This window comes from Macrotis lagotis, chromosome 8, assembly GCF_037893015.1.
Source record: "Macrotis lagotis isolate mMagLag1 chromosome 8, bilby.v1.9.chrom.fasta, whole genome shotgun sequence".
In the NCBI taxonomy this organism is placed as follows: Eukaryota; Metazoa; Chordata; class Mammalia; order Peramelemorphia; family Peramelidae; genus Macrotis; species Macrotis lagotis.
Window position 1 is genome coordinate 100,738,987 of NC_133665.1, and position 23,351 is coordinate 100,762,337.

The 23,351-nt window shown below is 37.9% G+C and overlaps 1 protein-coding gene across 3 annotated transcripts in view; it reads left to right on the forward strand.

Annotated features, from left to right (window-relative positions):
• LOC141495895 (putative serine protease 45) overlaps positions 1–19,422 on the forward strand; it is a 36,062-nt gene extending 16,640 nt beyond the window's left edge. Inside the window, exons 5-7 of one of the 3 annotated variants that reach the window (XM_074197761.1) lie at positions 13,375–13,533; positions 14,871–14,925; positions 18,609–19,422. In XM_074197761.1, coding sequence (XP_074053862.1) covers positions 13,375–13,533; positions 14,871–14,925; positions 18,609–18,655 — 261 coding nt within the window. In that variant the 3' untranslated portion in view covers positions 18,656–19,422. Of the gene's footprint in view, positions 1–13,374; positions 13,534–14,870; positions 15,118–18,608 lie in introns of those variants that run through there. The other 2 variants (XM_074197760.1, XM_074197763.1) reach the window with 2 other exon arrangements.
• Positions 19,423–23,351: the final 3,929 nt, after the last annotated feature.

Below are 23,351 nucleotides of genomic sequence, written 5' to 3' on the forward strand. Positions count from 1 at the left end.
GGCAAACAAAATGACTGAAATGTCCATACCCTTTGACCCAAAGAGTCCTTTACTAGGCTGTTACCTCAAGGAGGCCATTGATATATAAGAAGGAAGTCCCCACATAGTCCCCCAAAAGCTCTGGAAACAAAGATGTTCATCAATTGGGAAATGGCTAAAATACTGTGAAAGATGAATGTAATAGAATATTACTATGCTCTAAGAAATGATTAATGTGATGAATTTAGAGAAACATGGAAAGATCTACATAAAATATTAAAGAGTGAAGTGAGCAGAACTAAGAAAACAGCATACCCAATGATGACAACAATATAATTGGAAAGGATATATAACTATAAACACAAAATGTTACAAAATTATAAGGATTAAATATGATCCAAATAGGCATAGATAAGAAGAATTTGATCCCCCCCCCAACCTACTCTTTGTAATTGTGGGAGGATCAGAGATAGTGCATGTTTTCAGACTTTTTCAATGCATTGATCAGTTGTGCTCATTTTCCCCCCCAATTTTAAAAATACTATTTGTTATATGGGATGACTTTATGGGAAAAAGAAAGGGAGGGATATTGGATGACATTATGATTTTAAAAAGCCCAAAAGATAGAAGTAAAAACATTATTATTATTATTATTATTATTATTATTGTTATTGTTATTATTATTATTATTATTATTATATGGAAGGTCTATACTTTTCCACTATTGAAAGTAGTTCAACTCTTGGGGAGGGGGAGTGGAGAGAAAGGAATCTTTCCCTCTCCATTAGGTCACATTATGCTTTCCAACTTCTTGACCTTTGTATCCTTAGTTTGTGTACTCCCTTGTCTTTGGGAGAGGTGGGGAGGAGTAGTTTTTGTTTGTTTCTAATAGGAAAGCCTTCTTGTGCTTTCAGTTTTATCCTGTTGGACAATAGCCTATCTTCCTAATAAGTTAGATAACAGAGGGAATGGTCCTCCAGTCCTTCTGTATTCTTTTGCATTCAGGAAAGCAATCTATAAACAATCTTAGTTCCTCACTTGGTTTGAGAAAAGGACTTTGAAAACTTTAAAGAAACATATAAATATGACATCCTCATAATAAGAGAATATATTATTTCAGTCACTGCCAGTGACATACACCAATTCAGCACAACCTGTAAGGAAGTTCCTTCAATCAATAGTCAAAAAATATTTATTAAGTACCTATTGTGTATTTAGACTTGCCAAGCATAAAGTAGGTGCTTCAGAAATACTGACTGAATAAAAAAGAGAAAAGAATTCACATGTACTAAAATATTTATAGCAACTATTTTGTGGTGGCAAAGAATTAAAACTGAGGAATGGCTGAACAGGTTGTAGTATATGAATGTAATGGAATGCTATTACTCTACAAGAAATGATGAGCAAGTGGATTTCAGAAAAACCTGGAAAGAACCAGCTAGGTGGTACAATGGACAGAAAAACCTGAAAAGATTTACATGAACTGATGCAGAGTGAAGTGAGCAGAACCAGGAGAACATTGTACACATGAACAGCAACATTGTGTGATGGTCAATTATGATGGACTTAGCTCCTCTTAGCAGTTCAGTGAATACAGACAATTCTAAAAGACTTGTGATGGAAAATGCCGTCCACTTCCAGAGAAAGAACTATGGAGTCTGAATGTAAAGTATACTATTTTTACTTTTTAAATATTTTTTTGTTTTGTTTTTCATGGTTTCTTCCCTTCTGATTCTTTTTTCATAGCATAACTAATAGAGAAATAAGTTTAACATGGCTATGCATGTATAACCTATATCAGATTGCTTACTCTATTGAAGAGGTGGGAGGGAATGGCGGGAAAGAGAAAAAAACATTTTAATGAAAATGTTATTTTTTTCAATTACATATGAGGATAGTTTTCAACATTCATCTTTTTGCAAGCTTTTGAGTTCCACATCTTTCTATGGTCTTCTCTTCATCCTCCCCTTCCTATAACAATCTGATATAGGTTATGCACATACATGTACACTCATGTTTAACATATTAGTCATGTTGTGAAAGAAGAATCAGAACTAAAGGGGAAAAAGCCATGAGAAGAATAAAAATAAAACATAAAACAAGTTTTAAAAAATGAATATCGTTTGATTTGGCTTACATTCAGACTCTGTAGTTTTTTTCCCTCTGGATGTGGACGGCATTTTCCATCCATACGTCTTTTATAATTGTCCTTGAGGGACTGAATCCATCATAGTTGATCCACCCACAATGTTGCTGTTAATGTGTGTGATGTTCTCCTGCTTATCCTCACTTCACTCAGCATCAATTCATTTAAGTCTTTCCAGGCATTTCTAAAGTAGGCCTATTCATGATAGTACTCCCATCACATTCATATACCATTATTTATTCTGCCCTTCCCCAATTGATGGGCATCCCTTTGTTTTCCAATTCTTTGCTGTACTAAAAGAGCTGCTATAAATATTCTTTTTTAAAAGATTTTCTATTTTGAATTTCACAATTTTCCCCCTAATCTTGCTTTCCCCCCGCCACCCACAGAAGACAGACTGTTAGTCTTTACATTGTTTCCATGGTATACACTGATCTAACATGAATGTCATGAGAGAGAAAGCATATCCTTAAGGAAGAAACATAAAGTACAAAAGTAGCAAAATTACATAATAAGATAACGGATTTTTTTAAATTAAAGGTAATAGTCTTTGGTCTTTGTTCAAACTTCACAATTCTTTCTTTGGATGCAGATGGTATTCTCCATCACAGATAGCCCAAAATTGTGCCTGATTGTTTCACTGATGGAATGAACAAGTCCATTAAGGTTGACCATCACCCCCATGTTGCTGTTAAAGTGTACAATGTTCTTCTGGTTCTGTTCATCTCACTCAGCATCAGTTCGTGCAAATCCTTCCAGGCTTCCTTGAATTCCCATCCCTCCTGGTTTCTAATAGAACGATAGTGTTCTATCACGTACAACTACCACAGTTTGTTAAACCATTCCCCAATTGAAAGACATTCATTTAATTCCCAGTTCTTTGCCATCACAAGCAGGGCTGCTATGAATATTTTTGTACAAGTGATGTTTTTACCTTTTTTCATCATCTCTTCAGGGTATAGACCCAGTAGTGGTATTGCCAGATCAAAGGGTATACGCATTTTTGTTGCCCTTTGAGCATAATTCCAAATTGCTCTCCAGAAAGATTGGATGAGTTCACAACTCCACCAATAATGTATTAGTGTCCCAGATTTCCCACATCCCTTCTAACATTGATCATTGTCCTTTCTAGTCATATTGACCAGTTTGAGAGGTATGAGGTGGTACCTCAGAGACTCTTTAATTTGCATTTCCTCTACTATTTAGTGATTTAGAGCAATTTTTCATATGACTATGGATCCCTTTGATTTCCTCATCTGTAAATTGCCTTTGTATATCCTTTGACCATTTGTCAATTGGGGATGCTATAGATATTTTTGTACACATGGGTCCTTTTCTCTTTTTTTCTGATTCCTCTGAGATACAGACCTAGCCCTGGTATTACTGGATCAGTCTGCACCATTTTATGACCTTTTGGTTGTAGGTCCAAACTACGCTCCAGAATGGTTGGATCAGTTTATAATTGAGGGAGAAAATTTTATAAAAATGAATGTTGAAAACTATCTTTACATGTAACTAGAAAAATAAAATTCTTTTAAGACTTTTTAAAAATTCTGATTGATGGACTCCTGGAATTGAAATGTCTTCATTTTTGGCTTTCTCCAACTCCAATGCCATTTGCTTCACCAACTCAAGAACTCTGTTGTTCCTTTCCTTTTCATGTCTTGATTAATCTCTCTCATTTAAGATCTCCTCTCCTAACCTTCCACCCAGCCAAGAATGACCATAGGTGCCATAGGATTTATTGAATTTCCTTTCATTTTAAGCATCTAAGCAGAGGTTGGATGTCACTCATCAAGGACGCTTTAGATGAGGAAGTTCTTCCCTGATATACAGCCCTTAAAGATTTTTCCCAATTCAAAATGATTTGAATAATTGTTTTCACTCTAAGAGCTGCTACAGAGGGCTTTGACTATCCCTACTACTGGACATGGCTATATGTAATGGAGAGGGTAGGGGCAAGAGAGAAAGGTGATCTTCTAATCAGAACTCCCATATCTATATCATTTTAAAGTTTCCAAAATATTTGTATCCCAGTAATTCTAGGATTGAGGTAGACAGTTTTAAGTCTGATTATCCCTGATTCATAGATGGGTGACAATCAGAGAGGGGCAAGGAACATCCAATTTGCTGGCCCTATAGGGCACTCCTTATAAGGCCACTGCAGAACTCAAAATTCAATAAATCTAGGAGCTTTATAGGAGTGAATTAAATATTTGATCACATTTAACAGGTTAATTTTTACATTGATAATTTTGTATGGCCCTCAAATGATGTTATAAATATCCAAATAGTACTTAGCAGAATAAAGGTTCCCCACTGCTTTTAAGGTATGCACAGCTATTAAGCATCACACCCAACATTCTGTCCTAGGTGTCCTGACTTTAATAACAGTGCTCTTTCCACTCCACAAAATATTTTTCTAAGAGTTAGGGGACTGTAGCTAGAGGGACCCTGAAATCTCCAGCAGCAGAGGATTTTCTATAGGATTCTATAGAGATGGAATTCTGAAGTCTCTAGTTCTAGAGAGCTCTTCATAGAAGGATCCCTGAGCTTACCAGCAATAGGGGATTTATGGAGAAGAATCCCTGAGTTTGCCAGCTCTAGAAGCTTTATGGAAAGGGAACCCTGAGGTTATCAGCTTTAGGAGGTTCTATGGAGAAGGACCCCTGAAGTTATCAGTTCTGGGGGCTCTATGGAGAGGGATCCCTGTGGTTACCAGTTCTAGAGGGTTCTTTGGAGAAAGAGCTCTGAGGTCACCAGTACCAGGGGCTTTGTAAAAACTGGGTCATCCTATTTTTAATTCCTCCATAACTAAGATAGAGACAGGGCTTTGTAATCGTTTCAGCAATAGGGGGCTTTATATTGGATATTTGGGTTGACTGCCAGTGAGGAATCAAAGATGACCCTGAGGTTTCTAATCTGAGTCACTGGCAAACAGAAGTATGAAAGTTGGGAAGAAGGGGAGGGCTTTGGGGAAAAGAGAATGAATCTCTTTTCTTATTATAAGCTGTGTAACTAGGAGTTAGTCACTTAAACTGTGTTTTAATCTCATCTGCAAAATGGTAATAATAGTAAACTTACCTCTCAGAGATGATGTGAAGATAAAATGAGAATATTTATAAAAGGCATTGGAACCTTAAATGTTATGAAAATGCTAGCTATTAATATATTCTTTTGTATAAGCATTGTACCAATTCACAAGTCTACAATTAGAATCCAGGTGGGTGATATTTTTCTGCGATGACTACTCTTATTTTATCATTTTTAGCTAGCTTTGCCAACATAAAGATGGTAGATGGAATTTTGGAGTTGTTTTAGCTTTTATTTCTCTAATCACTGGAGTATTTGAAAAGCAGTTGTTTATAATTTGTACTGTCTTTTTTGAGGATTGCTTATAAATATCTTTTAGCTACTTATTCCTTAAGCATAGCTATGATTCAAAAATTTGGACTAATTCCACAAAAGTTTTGAATGCCACATTACATGTGACATGCAAAATATTTGAGACAAAAACTTTCCCCCAATTTGTTAATTCCTTTTTGTTCCAGACACATTTTTTTTTGGTTGGCAAAGTCTTTTTGTGTTTATATAATCAAATCCATTATTTTTCCCTTTAATTTCTTCTATTTGTCAGATAGATAAAAATCTCCTCTTGCCAAACTGTCATAGTCTTTTTTCTATTTTATTTTAAATTTTTATTATGTGTTTTGAAAAAATGGTAATAGAGGGCACGAGATGGGAATTTAATGCTATTTTTTCTATTTGCTAATTTTATATTACAATCTTTCCTAATAGTTTAAACAGAGTAATAATTCTCCCCCCCCCTTTTTGTGATCTTGGGTTTATCAAACATTACTTTATTTGTGGAGTATACAGGATATTAAAGAAAGACTAGCACCTCTGGTGAGGTGGCTTCTGAGTTTATCTTTGGTGTCTACCTGCCACCCAACTCTCACCTGGGACTCCAAGAAGCTGTAGCAGGTGCAGCAGGCATACCTGGGTAAAACCATTTAGGCACAGGCTAAACTAGATTGAGGATAACCAAACAGGGAAAACCATAGATGAGTTAGCAGAGTTTCTATCCCAAGCATGTGAAGATTTCCCCTAGCAGAATTGGCAGATGAGAACAATTTTCAACAGCCATAAAGGCAGCAGAAGCCTGTACTATGGAATTCTTAGAGCTTGGTTAAACATCAAAGCTGCTAAGGTCATCCACAGCATCCTGAGCTAACTCCAGTTGTCTAGCCACTAGACTCATGACTGGAAGAGAGAGGGAGACTGACTCCTTTGAGCATCTGCTTCATTTAAATCCAATTTATGCAGGAGTCAAAAACATCAGCCATATCATTTTTACCACTCCTGGGGCAATAGGTAAGTGTCAAAGCAGTAAATACAGATACAGTGGGGGTTGTATTCACAATCCTACACATAGGTGGCCCAAGATATAGGGGTGTCTTTTCACAAGTCTGAAGCAGAAATGAGATTTAGCAGCTCCCTGGGTTTCTGAGCAGCCTTTTTGAAGACTGAACTTCTCACTCCTGGGGTGAGGAAGGGGCTAGAAAAGGTGCCCTAAAATTGTCCCATTATACCTAACCTAACCCTGGCCTATTTACCATAGCAAGTGGAGGGTGACAGAGGTATGTGGGTAGGAGAGAAGAGGGGAATCCTACCCTGTGATTAAAATACACCAAACAATGTACAAAAATTTTTGCAAAGGTTATTCCACTTTGTGCATATTTATGAACAACAACAGTAGACCTGAAAACTGAATGGCTTTGTTATGAGAAAACTTATCAGATATCAAAAGAAAGGTGAGATACACAAATTCAGACCTCTCCAATGTTCATATGTACTATTTGTGCTCAATCTGTGATAGAGCCCTCCAAGTTCATAATGATATAATCAGTCATAGTCAACCATTCTTTAATTTGACTCCAACATAGTAGTGTCATTTTGGTCTTCTTTGAGTATGAGAGTCAACAACCTCTAAGTACATCCCTGGTTCTAATTCCAAATCATGTAATCAATAAGTATTTGTGAATGGACCACAACATGCTAGGTGCAGTACTAGATACTGAGAAGATAAATACAAAGAATATAAAAAATCTTTATTTAAGGATTTTACATTCTAATGGTAGATATAGCAAGTATATCCATATATATATATATATATATATATATATATATATATATATATATAGTATAACTATAAGGTGAATAAATACAAATATAGATGCAAACTAATTAAATACAAGATAGTTTCAAAAGAAGATTGGAGAGAACCAGGTAAGTGTTTAAGGAGAAGACAGTGCTTGAGAAATGTGTTAAAGGAAGAGAGGGACTCTCAGAGATGGAGGTAAGGAGGAAGGGAATTTCAGGAATGTAGGGTAACCTCAGAATGCTGGTCAGAGTAGGGAGAAATGTCTAAGTAGAATGAAAAGAGAGATCGGGACCATGTTGAATAGAACTTAAAGAATGAAATGAAGGAGATCTTATTTTATCCTAGAAGCTATTTATTGAGTAGAAGAGTCACCCTAGATTGGTCAGAACTATGTTTTTTAGCACAAGTGGGTGCAAAGGATAGACTGGAGTTGGGAGACAAAAGAGGTAGTTTTAGTCTCCAAGTAGGATGTCCCACCAGTCTTCCTTGTCTGAAACCCTGTCCTTATTCTGCAAGGATTTTCTTGGCAAGCCTAGGCCTTTGAGAAGTTTTAGCCTTGGTCTATTCTCCTAGACTATTTGAGATTACAAGGCCTCTGAGAGAAATATTTATTAAATAACCAATTATTGGGGAAATCCAAGTTTTTCCCCCTTACTATTTCCTCATTCTCTGCTAGTTCAAGCTAGCATCTTAAGACATTATTGATAATGATAATGGATTAATTTCTCCTCAATTTTGTTCTGACCCCATCCATGTGGGGAAGCCCAATGTGTTCTACTCAGGTATAGGTGAGTGTGGGTAGATCCTTGCCCAAGACTGGGGGGTAGTCTGGGAGTAAGAGGAGTATAATCAATCACTCACAATTCTCTCATTAGAATAGGTCAACCTCTCATATTATTCACTTTCTCAATAATCATTAACCAAACAGTTGATTACAGTCAGGAACCTCTCGCCATTTCAAGGTCATATAAGGGTAGAGAAGTGTCATAATCCATTTTTGGTTCATGAGAGATGGTCAAAGGATCATCCTTTAATTAATTATCCACTAACTGATGATTAAAATGATTAATTATCCAGAAATTATGTCTCTTGAACTTCTTCTACATCACACCTCCTTGACTTCCCTCTTGCTCCTGCTGATCCACACCTTGCACAGACCCTTAGAGCATGACCCTCACAACCACCTTGCTGGACCTTATGATCTTACTTCAAAACTCTGCAAATGGGAAGCATAGATGCTTCACTCAAACCACTGCTACCCTGAATGCAAAGCTGTGCAGCTGATTACAGACCAAGTCAAGGGGACAGGTTCTGGTGATGAGAAGATCAGTCTCCCAGACTCCTTGATTCCAATGACCAGATTCTCCAGAAAAAAGGGTCTTTAATCCTATGGAAACTTCCAATACAATTTTCTTTTAGGAATTTTCATGATATCTAGAACAGAAGGTTAACAAATATCATTCAAAAAGTCATCAAAGATTGAAGAATGCAAAAAATCTTTAATTTTAGCTAAAGATATAAACAGTAAATTTATATAGCATTTTATAATTTGCAAAATGTTTTATAGATGCTATCTCATTTGATTCTGTGATAGTTGTGAAAATGTTAAATTCTGACAAAGCCAAGAGTTTAAAACAAATTGTTCTTACCAAATTCTTAATTGTATCCAAGCTAGGAAGCAGCTAGGTGGTGCAGTGGGAAGACCTGAGTTCAAATCTGCTCCCATGTATTTACTCACTTTGTGACCCTGGGAAAATCATTTAATTTCCTTCAGTCTCAATTTCTTCATCTACAAAATGGAAATAATAGTAGTAGGTGCCTCATAGGACTGTTGTGAGGATAAGAGATAATATTTGTAAAGTGCTTTTACAGATCTTCAAGAGTTAGAACAAAACTCGATGATCTGGTCACACCATGTGCATCTCGATTTCTGACCCAGATCCAATTAGTCCTCACATTTTTATCTCTAGGTTTGGTGGCATCAGGAATATGGAATCAGAGGACTCTATTGAATCTCAGTGTTGCTGCTACTAGTCATGGATCTCCAATTAAGCACTTTTATCTAGGGCTCAGTTTCTTCTATAACATAAAGAAATTGGACTAGATCAATAGTTCCTTTTTTTCTACAAAGCAATGGGATCAAGTGACTTGCCCAAGGTCATACAGCTAAGTAAGTGTTAAGTGTCTGAGGCTGGATTAAATGCCAAGGTTGGTGCTCTAACCACTGTGCAACCTCACTGCCCTAGATCAGTAGTTCTTGAAGTGGAATCTAGGAACACCTGGGAATCCAAGATTATTTCAGAGGATTCACAGGGTCAAAACTATTTTCACAATGATTCCAAGATGTTTTAATTTTTGATTTGGTAAATATTGATTAATTTTAAAAAATTAAATTTAATTATTAAAATTTGGTAAATATCAATAGACATAATCCATCTTTTTAAAAGTTCTTTGAGGGAGTCCTCAATAATATTAAGAGGTTAGAGGTGACTTGAGGCCAAAAGTTTGAGAACCACTGGATTTGGTGATCTCTACATTTCCTTTCAACACTAAATCTTAGGGTTCTTTGCCCCGAGTCAAAGGCAGAGTTTTCCTGGGAATTTCTTATTTACTGGGGTCTATAGGCAAGAGATCATTTCCAGAAAAGATGGAGAAGAAGGGGTAAACATAATCTCTTTATAAGGCAGGCATTTAGAAGAGAGATAGGATTGGTTCCACTTGACCCTAGTAGGTAGAACTTACAGTGATAATGGGGTGAATAGGGAGCTACAGAGGCAGAATTCCAGAGAATATGAGGAAATCTTTCTTCTTTATCAGATTTGTTCAATACTGGAATGGGCCATCTCAATAGATGGCAAAATCCCTTAACTGGTGATGCTCAAAGATATATAAGACCTTTTTGCTAAAGATATTGTCCTCGGGATTCTTATTTATGCATTAGATCAGGCTACATGACCTGCTCCCTCACATGGTGGTCCCTTCCAACTCTGATAGCCTGATTTAACCTGTAACAACACCACTCTTTTCAAAGGTCAGATTTTTCAAGAGGCTTACAGACTTCATGGACTAGTATGGGGAGAACTGAGTTGCCACCTTGGATTAGTAGAATCTCCCTAGAAGGAGCAGACATTGGATCAGAGTTGCCAGTTCTGAGTCCAGTAGTTTCAAAACCCATGGTCAGTCCAGAGGAGCTTAATGCATTTAGATGGGGTCTGGTCCCACTTGATCACTTTGAAATGGTTGGGTGCCTAAGCAAAAGACTGGGGTGCTATGAGAGCAGCCTCCCCACTTGAGAGGAAAGAAAAGAAAGAAACATTCACTATGTACTAGCTACTGTGCTAAGGGCTAGAAGTACAAACACAAACAAAATGAAAGTCCTCTTAAGGAGCACATATTGTAACAGATGAAAGCATCCCATGAAAAGGAACTGAAAAATGAAGGAATTAGGGAAGGATACAGGCATCTTGGAGCATGGTTTTGAAGTCCAAATAGACAATATCAGAGCTAAGAGACTAAACCACGGAAAGAAATTGAGGGTGTACTATTCCTATCCACTATAAATTGGTCTCATTAATTGGTCAGTGGAGCTTGAGTTCCCAGAATGCCAAAGCTCCTGAGTAAAGGTTCTGGTAGGTGGAGGACCTTTTAGCATTTTTTGGACCATAAGTTGGCCCAATGAAAAGGGGCTTCCAGCCATTTAGTCATTCCTGAAACTATCTTCCTCTTGGATCCATCCCTCAGGAGGCACTTTCCACTCTAGGCTTTAGTAGACAGTCAGCAACAAACCCTTTACCCTATGTCTTATTAACTCCCAAGATTCCTTGTTGTTAATGGGTGTTGTATGTCCGATGTTTCCAGACCACCTTCATTTTGAATTACTTGCATGTGGCAGCCAGTCATTGCTTTCTACTTTCATTTAGCACAATTCCCCCTAGTTATTGCCCAGACTTCACCAATGTCTTCATGATTGTACCATCACTATGATCCTGGCAATCCAATGTCCTCTCTGATGATCCCTCAGATCCAGGTCACAAACCATTCAAAGAATCTCATCTGGCATTCATACCACTCTCAGGAGGCATCCATGCTTTTCTTGAACAAAACCATACCATAACCACAGACCCCCTTCAATCCATGATTGGCATGCCTGAAATTGATGCCAGTCCTTTTGGATCAGTTGGAATAGGTTCTGTTTTCAAGAAGCTACACTTGGAAGAATAATTAAACCTAATATGAATTTGCCAAGAGGAAGAATGGAAAAAATACATTTCAGATGTGGTCCAGAAAATGCAAATGTCTTGTGAGGATATTTGGACTTTCAACCACAGCTGCTTCTTTTTGGTGATTCACAAATGCCTTTTTTTTGAAACCTTGCAGATGAGGGTGTGATGTGTACCTCAGTGTCATGCTAACCTGCTCTCTCCAGAGATCATTCACAAAACATCCAATTCTGGTGCAACTCTGTGAATATTTCTTGGAATTGAGGTTTAAAAATGATCACTTAGCTATGAAGAGATGAAAATCTCAGGCCATATTGTGGGTAAATAGGTGGCACAGTAGATAGAATTCCAGGACTGGAGCCAGGAAGGCTCATCTTCCTGAGTTCAAATCCAGTCTCAGACCCATACTAGCTGTGTGACCCTGGACAAGTCACTTTACTCTGCCTCAGTTTCTCCATCCAAGAAAATGACATTATCTTTTCCTAGAAAACCCCAAATGAGATTACAAAGAGTTGAAGGATTGAAATAACTGAATAACAACAGCAACAATGTGGGGCATTGTGGAATTAAAAGAGGATACTCTTAAAAGGAATAAGTCATCCTGATGAGATTGTGAGGGTCCTGTATCAGTTCCTGGTATGTTCTAGTCTTTGGCATGGCTTCACTGTAGTCTTCTCATCACTTGCTGTCCCTTTCTCTGAAATGCCCTCAGAACTTCTAGTGACCAAGTCCAGCAGAGACAAAGTTCTAGAAGCACAAAGGGACTTGGGCTCCAATTCTAGTTTTGCTATATATTCCCCATCTGACCTGGGGTGGGGTGGGGGATGGATCCAAATGTTTGCTGTAAGTCCCCTCTGGTTCCTAGATTCCTTCCCATGAATGTGCCTTCTTGATATGTAATGCTATTCTGCCCCTTCCTTGACTCAGTCTACCAAGTCCCAGTGATATCCACAAAGTCAAATTTTCTCCCTAGTCTTGCTTGTTAACCACATACATTTTTATGTAGACATCTGATAGCTTTCATTGATGGTCCTTTTCTTAGATTTATTTTTCTGTGAATTTCCAGATATCTCTATTACTAGTCTTCTTATACAGGGCATCTCTATGGCATATTCAGTACTTATATGTAGGTAGTTTTTCCTCTCTCCATTTTTCATTTTAAAGGTTTTTTTAAAAAATGAGGTCAACAGGATTCCAAACAAATAAATTTGGAGATTTAGTCTCCCAAACCCCATTATTCAAGGATTGTGTCATTATTTTGTATATTCTCTTTCAATGACCTACCCAATTTTTCATTTTTTTAGTTTTAATTTAAAATATTTAACATATTAGAGAGTTTCCTATGCAGCCATACTTCTGTTAAACACACCTCTTTTTCTTTTTTTCATTAGAATGAATTCCATTCATGTCTTCAAAATATCATATGAAGAGTCTTTCTCTAAGTTTCCCTTTTAGAAAAGTTTTAGGTAGTGGCATTCTCCCCATCTTTTTTGCTGAACTTAAAAAAAAATCTGTTTTCCTAAAGGTTAAAAAACTTGCTAGAGAAGTCAGTCAATTAATCACCACTCATTGATTAAGTGTTTACATAGTGCCAGGCATTGTTTTAATTACCAGAAATGCAAATAAAGGGGAAAACACCCACAAACCCTGGGTTCAAAAAGTTCACAATCTAATGGAAGATCATATCTATTTTTGTCCCCAGCACAGAAAGGTGTGTCTGACAAGAATGGGAGATCTGGACAGTAGCCATTTGTTTCCATTCCACCTGAAATCACAAAGAAGTTCTTCCATCCAGATCTCATCTCACTTCTTTGCCTTTTTCCCTGGGGTTTGTTATGCCTTATAATTCCTCTTTCTTTCCCCAGGAAGAGTTTGGAGATTTTCTTGTCGGTGAATTTCAGAAGACACAGATCCAGGTGGGGGTTGTGAATGTGAGAAGAGACTGTGGAAGTGAACATTTTTGTTTGATTGCTCAGTTCTCTGATTGGATCATGGATCACTTAAGCTCCTCAGTTTCTACCCAGGTAGCCCCTTCATGAAGGCCCACTTTTCTCTGTGCTGTTGCTCCTGTCTCACCTGATGACCTAGTATAGTCTTTTCCTCACCTCCCTCACCTCCTACCCTGACTACTATCTTCAGCAATCTTTAGTCCTTTGCAGTTTAGTCCTCTTCAGTTTCTTCAAGGTCTTGACTTCTCAGATGGCCAAATCCCAAGAGGATGAGTGTCTAGGGGTAGGGAGTGGGGGTAAAAGATGGGTGATGAGTACCAGAGCTGAGTGAATAAACTCTGGGATCTATTCAAATAAATAGAGCAAGAAGGTCATTTGTTCTCTGTGAGGCAGGAAACAAGACTGGAATGGAACAAGGGTAATAACCCATTGTCGTGAGAGCAGAAGCTTATGGAGTACTCTCAGGTTTTTATGGGTCATCATTCTATCTTTTCAGAAAAAAGAAAAGTCTCTGGGACCCATGGTATAAGTCCTGAGAAAGGAAGAATTAGGAATGAGACTCTAAGAGTAGGAGACAAGATGGTAGCAATTAAACTTGGCAAGTGAGTTTGCCAAAGCTTCCCTTAGGATTGATGGAATGAGTAAAGGAGAGAGCCTCCTATCTCCAATCCAGTTGGCCAACAGTCAACAAGAATTTATTAAGTGTTTATTATATGCCAGATGCTATGCTAAGTCAATGTTGTTAAAATAAAGACAAAAATAGTCCCAGGTCCCAAAGAGCTCGTTGTCTGGTTGAGGAGATATCATGCATACAATTCTGTACAAATGAGAAATAGAAAGGACATATTATAGATAATTGACACAGGAAGACACCAATATTAAGAGGGAATGGGAAAGGCTTCCTTCAAGAAGCCAGGGAAGTTCAGAGAAGAGGAGAAGGGAAAGGGTATGGGAGACAGTCAAGTGAAAACATTGTCAGGAGACAGAGATCATGTTTGAGGAACAGCAAAGAGGTCAGTATCATTGGATCTCAAAATATATAGAGGAAAGCAAAGACTGGGAAGACAGTATTGAGCTGGGTTACAAAGGCTTTATAAACTCAACAGAGGGTTTTGATTGGAGGGAGGAGGTGTGACCTGGCCAGATATTTGCTTTAGGAAAATAGTTTTGACAGTTGAGAAGAGGATGCATTGGAGTGGGTAGAGACTTGAGGCAAATGTCCTCTCAGGATAATCCTTCCTGTCAGAGACTTGACTCTAAAATATGATGTTCAACCCCACAATATAATGCAAACCACCACAGGAAGGCAGGGAAGGGAACGAATGGGTCTGGGGAATGGGGGAGTCAAGGGAAGAAGAAAAGGACTTTAGTCTTTCCAGATTCCTAAAGAATACCTTTCATTCTTGGCTCAGGTTGACATTCCTAGAGAAGACCTCAGGACCCCTGCTTCCCTCTCTCTTATCCCAGGTAACCTCCTGCTCTGCCTTTCAATTGACCCATTGGCTCCTTTGTTGATATGTTAGATATAGGATATATTTGTTTATAAGATATCTAGGATATAGGTCAACTTTATACCATTATTTAGTTATTAATGCTATGTGTTCACAAAATTTCAGAAAAACATTCAGTGGAAAAAGATAAAAAGCAAAACTAAACTCTTACCTTTGGAATATTGAGATGTTTAAATCTGTGATGAATTTTTCTGAATTAGAACTTCCATCTTGTTGAGCCAAGTAATATTCTTTTATTTCTTTTGTCCATATGACAAAAGACACCTTCAGAGCCAGGTAGAGGTCTTTTGGTCTCTGGAGCCAGTCATATTTGAATTCTCCCTCAGTGTACTGAGATGGAGAGTTTCTATGGGCTACCCTCCCATCAGACTACCAATGTTATTTTTCAGATATGAATTCCATAGTCGTCCAGGGAGGTAAACAGTTATCTAAATAATTATATTTTCATGGTGGGCTCAGATCACTTTAAATTTTTTGATGTAATTATATCAATTATTGCTATGATCCCATGAAGTTGAGACCACAGATACATTTCTATGAAGAAGCTTGCTGACATTTAAGCAATGGAAATGATGTGGGGAAGGATGGGTCATAACCAAGAGATGTATCCAGAGAGGGACTAGTGGGAAAAGTATAAAGCTATTGATGAGGGAAGTCTAAGTGACAAGTGTGGGACATAAACAAGGATATTATTTGAGTTCTACCACATGTTGGTAGATTGTCACACACAGACAGAGTTCTGTGATCTGCAAGCAGCTCTTAGGTACTACTCTTGACCCTACTCACCCAATGATGTCTTGCTTATTTTAAGCACTGACAAGGACTCCCTTGCACCATCCCCCTCCCAAGAGGCTACAATCCTCAGAACTGGATTCTACATGAAAAATTCAGTAGGAATGAATAACCAAAATATCCTAATAGGAATGCCCATTGTTAAAATTTCAGAGTGAACATTCATACCTCAGCAATAAGCAAGCCACAAATCAGGGCTCAAATAGATTTAAGAAAATATTAGTAATGCATATTAATCTTAAAAGTACATATATCCGGAGCAGCTAGGTGGCATAATGGATAGAGCACCGGCCCTGGAGTCAGGAGTACCTGAGTTCAAATCCGGCCTCAGACTCTTAATAATTACCTAGCTGTGTGGCCTTGGGCAAGCCACTTAACCCCATTGCCTTGCAAAAACTAAAAAAAAAAGTACATATATCCATATATATAAATATGGATATATATATATATATATATATATATATATATATAAATATGACCCATCCTTCCCCACATCATTTCCATTGCTTAAATGTCAGCAAGCTTCTTCATAGAGATGTATCTGTGGTCTCAACTTCATGGGATCATAGCAATAATAGATATAATTACATCAAAATTCATGCCTCTACTCAGAGCACACTGGTTTGTTGGGTTGTTTTGGTGTTTTTTCCCAGTCCCAAAAATGGACTTCCACCTCAATTCTGCCCACCCCTCAAGATCTGGCAGTCAAGAGTAGCTGAATATTGCCCAGCTGAATATTGATGGACTTGCAAACAATCTTAGAGACCACCAAGGCCCCATATAAGGACACAGTTGATTGTCACCGTACCCTTAGCCAGTTCTTACTAATCAAAGGCCAGATCCTGATCTCAACCAGGATCTTCTATGGTAGGTGACTTTCCCTCAAACTGGAAGCCTGGAACATGTGGGCCTGCCCAGTACCACAAGGAGAGAATCCAAGAACTTCCATTGAAATTCCCCTTGAAAACTTGTGGTAATCTCTTTGTAAGGGATCTGGAAGGTTCACAAGGGCCCCACTTTTTGTTTTAAATAAGCAACTTATTGTGAGCAACAGTAAACAATTGATACCATCCATTAAACTTGCTTTGTAACTGTTTAAATTTAAACAAAGGAATTTTAATGCATGAAAATGTCAACAGCTTTTCTACATTGCATTTCTACATACAGGGATGGGCTAATAAATGTTTAACAAACTCAGGTTCTGTAGGAGCAAGGTACATATATATATATGAATTGAGGTGGAAGTCCATCTTTGGGACTGGAAAAAAACACCAAAACAACCCAACAAACCAGTGTGCTCTGAGTAGAGGCATGAATGCAATTGTTAAAATAGAACTTAGTAGAAACAAGTAACTCAGGCCAATTACTCTGGTGCTAATTAATGAAGCATATGCAGGACTACTCTGATGAAGGCCTAGAACTCTTTGAAAATAGCAGCATTTCCATTTTTCTTCAGCCAGGAGGCCCATGCATGTGGCAGTCTCTGCATAGACATTTAGCACTGATGGATTCCTCAACCATAAATTGGGTTGGATCCTGCCTCCAGGGTGGTCAGGCCGGTCTGGGGGAAATCAATAATTTGTGTACAACCACATAAATATAAAATACAAGCAAATTAAACACAAATTAATTTTGAGATGATGGCATGATTAGGAAAGACCATATTGGGGTGTGCTGGAGCCAGCTCTAACCTGTAGGAGCCCACTGTTAAAATTTACACCACAAAAATAAGCAATTCACAAATCAGGGACTCAATTTGTTGTCTTTTTTCACTGACTAGATTTAAAAATATATATGCATTTCCCCTCCCAGAAAACCTGAGTTTGTTGAACATTTTTAGCACATCTCTACATGTAGAAAGCAATATATGAGTTGAAACTAAGAGTCAGGGGTGCCTCCTTTTTGTTAGAGAAAAATTTACATTTTTATCATTATCTTTTGTATTTCTATCACCTTCATTTCTGAATATTTCCTCCCCAGTAAATAGATTCTCCACTTTGTGAACCAACCCTTGTAACCAAAACAAACCAATAAACAAAAATTTAAAAGAAAGAGAAAGGAAAAAAAATCAGTTCAGTAAAATTAGTGAAAATATCAACCAGGTTTAAGTATTCCATACTCATAGCTCCCCATCTCTATAAAGAAGGGAAGAAGATGCATTTTCTCACATATATATATATATGTAAAATATATATAATATATAAGATATATAAGATTTATATATGTATATATGTATGTATATACATATATATAAAATTTGGTGACAAGTTTAGTCCTTATACTTGCAAAGCATTCACAGAGGGCTATTGTTATTCTTTCTATTTACATTGTAGACATTGTATAAGTTGTTTAATTGGTTATATCTACTTCACTTTAATAAGTTTATATATATATATCTTTCCATATAAGTTTTTTCTGTATTCTTACTACTTTTTATTAGTATACAGAATTTGCAATATTTCCAGTTTTTCCTACCACAAAAAGTGCCTGTATGATTTTTTTTTTGAAGTAGATGAACCTTCTTGGAACTCTGGACCAAAAGGTATAAATGTTTTAGTCACTTTCTAAAAAAAATTCCAAATTGCCTCACAGAAAGGTTTTAGCAATTCATGGGAAAGACAGATTTTTTGAGAAGTGGGAGACAGCATTATAGGCTTGGAAAAGAAGCTATGCCAGGGTTGTAACACTGACCATTGAATATGGGAGCTTCAAAGAGCAACAGATAAACCACTATAGAAGAAGAAAATAAGAGAGATCAAGTCAGAGACTTGGGAGACACCCATAGGTAGTATATATAATCTAGCTAAAGATCTAACTAAAGAGACTGAAAAAGAGTTTTTCAAATAGGTAAGAAGAGAACAAGAAGAAAGCAGTATTATGAAAATCTAAAGTGAAAAAATGCAAGAGGCGAGGATTATCGATATTACCTGATATTATAAAGAGATCAAGAAGGGTGAGGATTAAGAAGTCATTAGATTTAGAAATGACTGAACAAGTTGTAGTATATGATTGTGATGGAATATATTATGCTATAAGAAATGATAGCAGGTTGCTTTTACAAAAACCTGGAAAAGTTTACATGAACTGATGCAAAGTGAATTAAGTGGAGCTGGGAAGATATTGTACATAGTAACAGCAATATTATAAGGATGATCCACTGTGAATAACTTCATTATTCCCAACAATTCAATAATTCAAGCCAATTCCTAAGGACCTATGGAGAAAGAACTGATGAAGTCTGAATGCAGATTGAAGCATACTTTTTGTTAAACTTTCTTATTTTTCTTGATTTTTTGTCTGTTTTCTTTCATAACATGATTAATATGGAAATATGCTTTGAATGACTATATACATCTTTATCAAATTGCTCAGTGATGGGAGGGGGAAGAAAGGTGAGAGGATTTGGAACTCAAAATTGTAAAAAATGAAGGTTAAAATTTGTTTCACATGTAATTGGGGGGAAAATAAAATATTAAAATTCAAGAAACCATTATCTGGCAATTAGAAGACTTGGCCCCCATCCTAATCTCTACCTTTCAACTCAATTCAGCATTTTATTATGTGCCTACTATAGTGATATAGCCAAAGCTCTTTGCCTTGTTCAAGATTCAACAAGCATTTATTAAGCACCTACTGTATGCCACACCCTGATAGGTCCTGGGAATACAAAGACAAAATGAAATAATCCTTACCTTCTAGTTTACGTTCTTTGGAGGAGACATGCACACACATTATGCACATACCCAATTATTCATAAAATGTAAGGTAATTGGCAGGGAGTGGAGGTCGGGGCTAGGGGAGGCACTAGAAACTAGAGTGGAATGGAAACAGGAAAGGCCATATGTAGGAGGTGATGCATTCCATGTTTGGGAGAAAAGCAGTACAAAGACACAGAGGAGGGAGATGTACCTGTCCTGTGTGAAGAAAAGCAGGAAAGCCAGTGTCCCCAACTAGATAGATATGGTACAAGGGAGAGTGGAACAGTATATATGGGACTTCAAAGTGCCCCAAGACTCACAACTTCCCCATGAGATGGGTAGACCAAGAACTACAACCCTTCTACGGATGAATAAAACTGAGGTTCAGCAACTCACCTGTGTTTGTATGGCTAATGTCAGAGTCACACTATGTAGGTAGAACCCCTGAATCCCCATCTAGCCTCTTTCCCTTCTTCCTTCCCCGGCAGCATGTGGTCATCATCAACCATTGTACAGGATCTCCATTGGAATGGAAACTTTTAAGAAGAAATAACCAGAGAAGTTATTTAGTCTTTTAGTCATGCCCCACACTTCATGACCCCATTTGCATTTTTCCTGGCAAAGACACTGGTTTGTCACTTCCTTCTCCAGCCTATTTTACAGGTAAGAAAATGAGGCAAATGGATTAAGTGACTTACCCAGGGTCATACAACTAATAAGTGTCTGAGGCCAGATTTGAATTCATGAAGAGGAATTTTCCTGATTCCAAGTCCAGTAACACTGCCCCATGGAGTTGCTCATGGCAGGTGAGCCTGCAGAATAATAACCCGCATAGTTATGGAGGCTCTCCCATCTCCCTACAGTGGGTAGTAACTGCTGCCCACTGCGTCTTTGGGTGAGTTGGTCCATCCCCAGACCACAGTAATGAGTGGAGGAGATATGTGGTCAGTACATCATTACTTAAAACTCCAGAATAAGCATCTCTGGAAGCTCAGACTTCATCAGGGTCCAACATTGGATGTAATGGGAAAGATCAGAGAGATGAAGATACTTTCCTTGTGTGCTCCTGGAAGGAGACCACCAATACTTCCCTCACACACCCATTCATTTCTGGTTTTTTAGTCAAAGTTTTTTTTATTTATTATTCCAACAAATAGCAGCAATAGTTTTCAATATTCACCGTTTTGTATGAATTTGAGTTCCACACTTTTCTACCTCCCCCCTCCCCTGACAGTGAGCAATCTGATATAGGTTAACATGTTAAACATATTTCCATATTAGTAATGCTGATTCACATTCATTTCATAAATACTTTTGGCTCATCTTTCACAAGTAGGACCCTGTGGGAGATCTCTACCTTCAGAGAGCTTGGAGCATAATTGGGGGGGGGGCGGGTATAAGACCTAGAGATCCACAGAAGAGTTTTGGGGCCAGGATGGTCAGCAAAATCTTTTTGGAAGAGGTGAGGCATGAACTGGATAGACCTTAAAGAAGCAGAGAAAAGAAAGGAAGATATTACCAACCCAGGGGTAGGTAGAGGAAGAGATGGATTAATATGAATGGGAGGAAGAATGGAGGGAAATGTGTGGTATGTGTTCATTTGTGGGAACTGAGAATAATTAATAATGGTAATAATAATAATAAAGACATACAGCACTTTAAGATTTTCATATATAATTTCATATGATATAACAATCTTGTGGGCTAGACATTATTCCCTTTTAACAGAGGAGAAAACTGAGTTAGAGAGAAAGTAAGTGATTTTCAGGGTTATACCACTAATAAGTATCTGAGACAAGAAGTAAGCCCAGATCTTCCTGACTCTAAGACTGGTGCTTTGTAAAACCCTGTCATGCTGTGGGGAGTAGCTGGAGGTCACAGATGTCTTCACATGCCTAGGAGAAGAATTTAGACTCAATATTTTAATCCATTGAAGGAAACATATGCTGAGCTGTGTGTGAAGGGGAATATGTGTGTGAGAGTATATATGAATGTAAATGTATGTGTCTGAGCATGGATATGAGTGTATTTGTATGACTGTGAATGAATGTGAGAATGAATGTGTATGAGTTTGTGAGAATACAGATGTGTATGTGCGAATTGTGTGAATGTTTGAATGTGTGAATGTACGTGTGTATATATTATTTTCTCTCTGTTATAGGAATTTTTATTATACTATGAAGCTAGGAAACAACAATATCCTCCACAATCCTGAACACACCATGTTGATTCCCATAAATGACATCCTCATCCACCCTGAATACACAAAATTTCAATTCTTCCAGAATGATATTGCCCTTGTGCACTTGGTTTTTCCATTCAACTACACAGCCCACGTCCAGCCCACCTGCCTCCCTTTGCCTGGAATGAAAGTGAAGTTTTAAGTGAATTGTTGGGTCACAGGTTGAGGCTACACCTATGCCTTTGGTAAGGGAAGGTCAGAAAGGAATAGAGTCTGGGGAGGTCACTTGTCATGATCATATGATATCCTAGCCCCCATCATTACATCATAACAAGGGTGGTCTAGATGAGAAAGGAGAGTATTCCAGGCATGGAAGAGAGCCAGTGAAAATGCTCAAGGTTAAGAGATGGAGCAATAGAGACCCAAGTGTTCCATGCCAAGGGTCAGGGCCAAAGCACCTGAGAATAGTGTCCAGGACACTGGGGCTCTGAGATACTTCTTCCCTTTAACATGGCATGATGCCATTCTAAACATACAACTGAAGCAGAGGGTGATTTATCCCTCTAAGCCTTTTTTGCATGAGATTGGTTGTGGCTTTTGAAGAATCAGCTATAGCAATAGTTGCTTGGTATTCCCTGGATCTTGTTCATGGACCAACAATGTTGGTCAGTGTTACTGGATCAAAGAGCTCATGTATATGCATGGAGGGAGGGGTAAAGAGAAATTACTTACTAAATGTGCTTTACTGTGTGCTAGGTTCTTGGAATACAAAGATAATTGCAAAAAAAGACCCTGCCTTCAAGGAGTTTACCTTCTAGCAATGGAGCCCTCACATATCTTTATATGATGAGTACATTTTTAAAATGAATACAAAATAAACAGAAAGTTGTTGTTTGTCTTCATTTTCAGAGGACTAATGACATCACAGGTTGACGTCTTGACTGTGAATTGTATTAAATGAGGCAGAGTTGCACCGTTATCAGTCTCATTCTCTCTTCCAATTTCAAAGTTCAGTGGAGGGAGCAGCTAGGTGGCACAGTGGATAGAGCACTGGCCCTGGAGTCAGGAGGACCTGAGTTCAAATCCAACATCAGACACTTAATAATTACCTGTGTGGCCTTGGAGAAGTCACTTAATCCCATTGCCTTGCAAAAACCAAAAAAAAAAAAGCCCAATGGAAAAGCAGAAGTCAGGAAAACTAGGATGGCCCAGGTTAATGCCCTTGGAGTCTTTGATGTCTGACCAAATTCTAAGGGCTCCACGGGACCTGCTTCAGTGACCTTCATGTCTGTTGAACACATTGTTCTCATCCACTCATTCCACTTGAGGAAGTCTTCAGACTTGGGGTAAACATCCCCCTAACTCACCTTTGAAGCAGAGAGGGATAGAGGTCTTTCCAGGCCCCCAAAGAAATCCTGTGCAAAAGAATGTAGGTGAGAGATGAATGTCAGTTGTGAAAAACAGAAGAAAAACAATGTGACTGCATCATTGAATGTGGGGAAAAGAACAGTTCAGCAAGGAGAACAATGTATAGTGAGAATCCTTGGAAAGATAAGTTGAGTTCAGGTTTTGAAGGACTTTAAAAGTCAAAGAAGAATTTATATTTCTACTAAAAATATAATGATCCAAAAATGTTGGTAGAAAGAACCCTAATCAGATTCCATATGGATCTGAGCAACACATTTTAGGAATATGGAAGAAAAGTTCTAC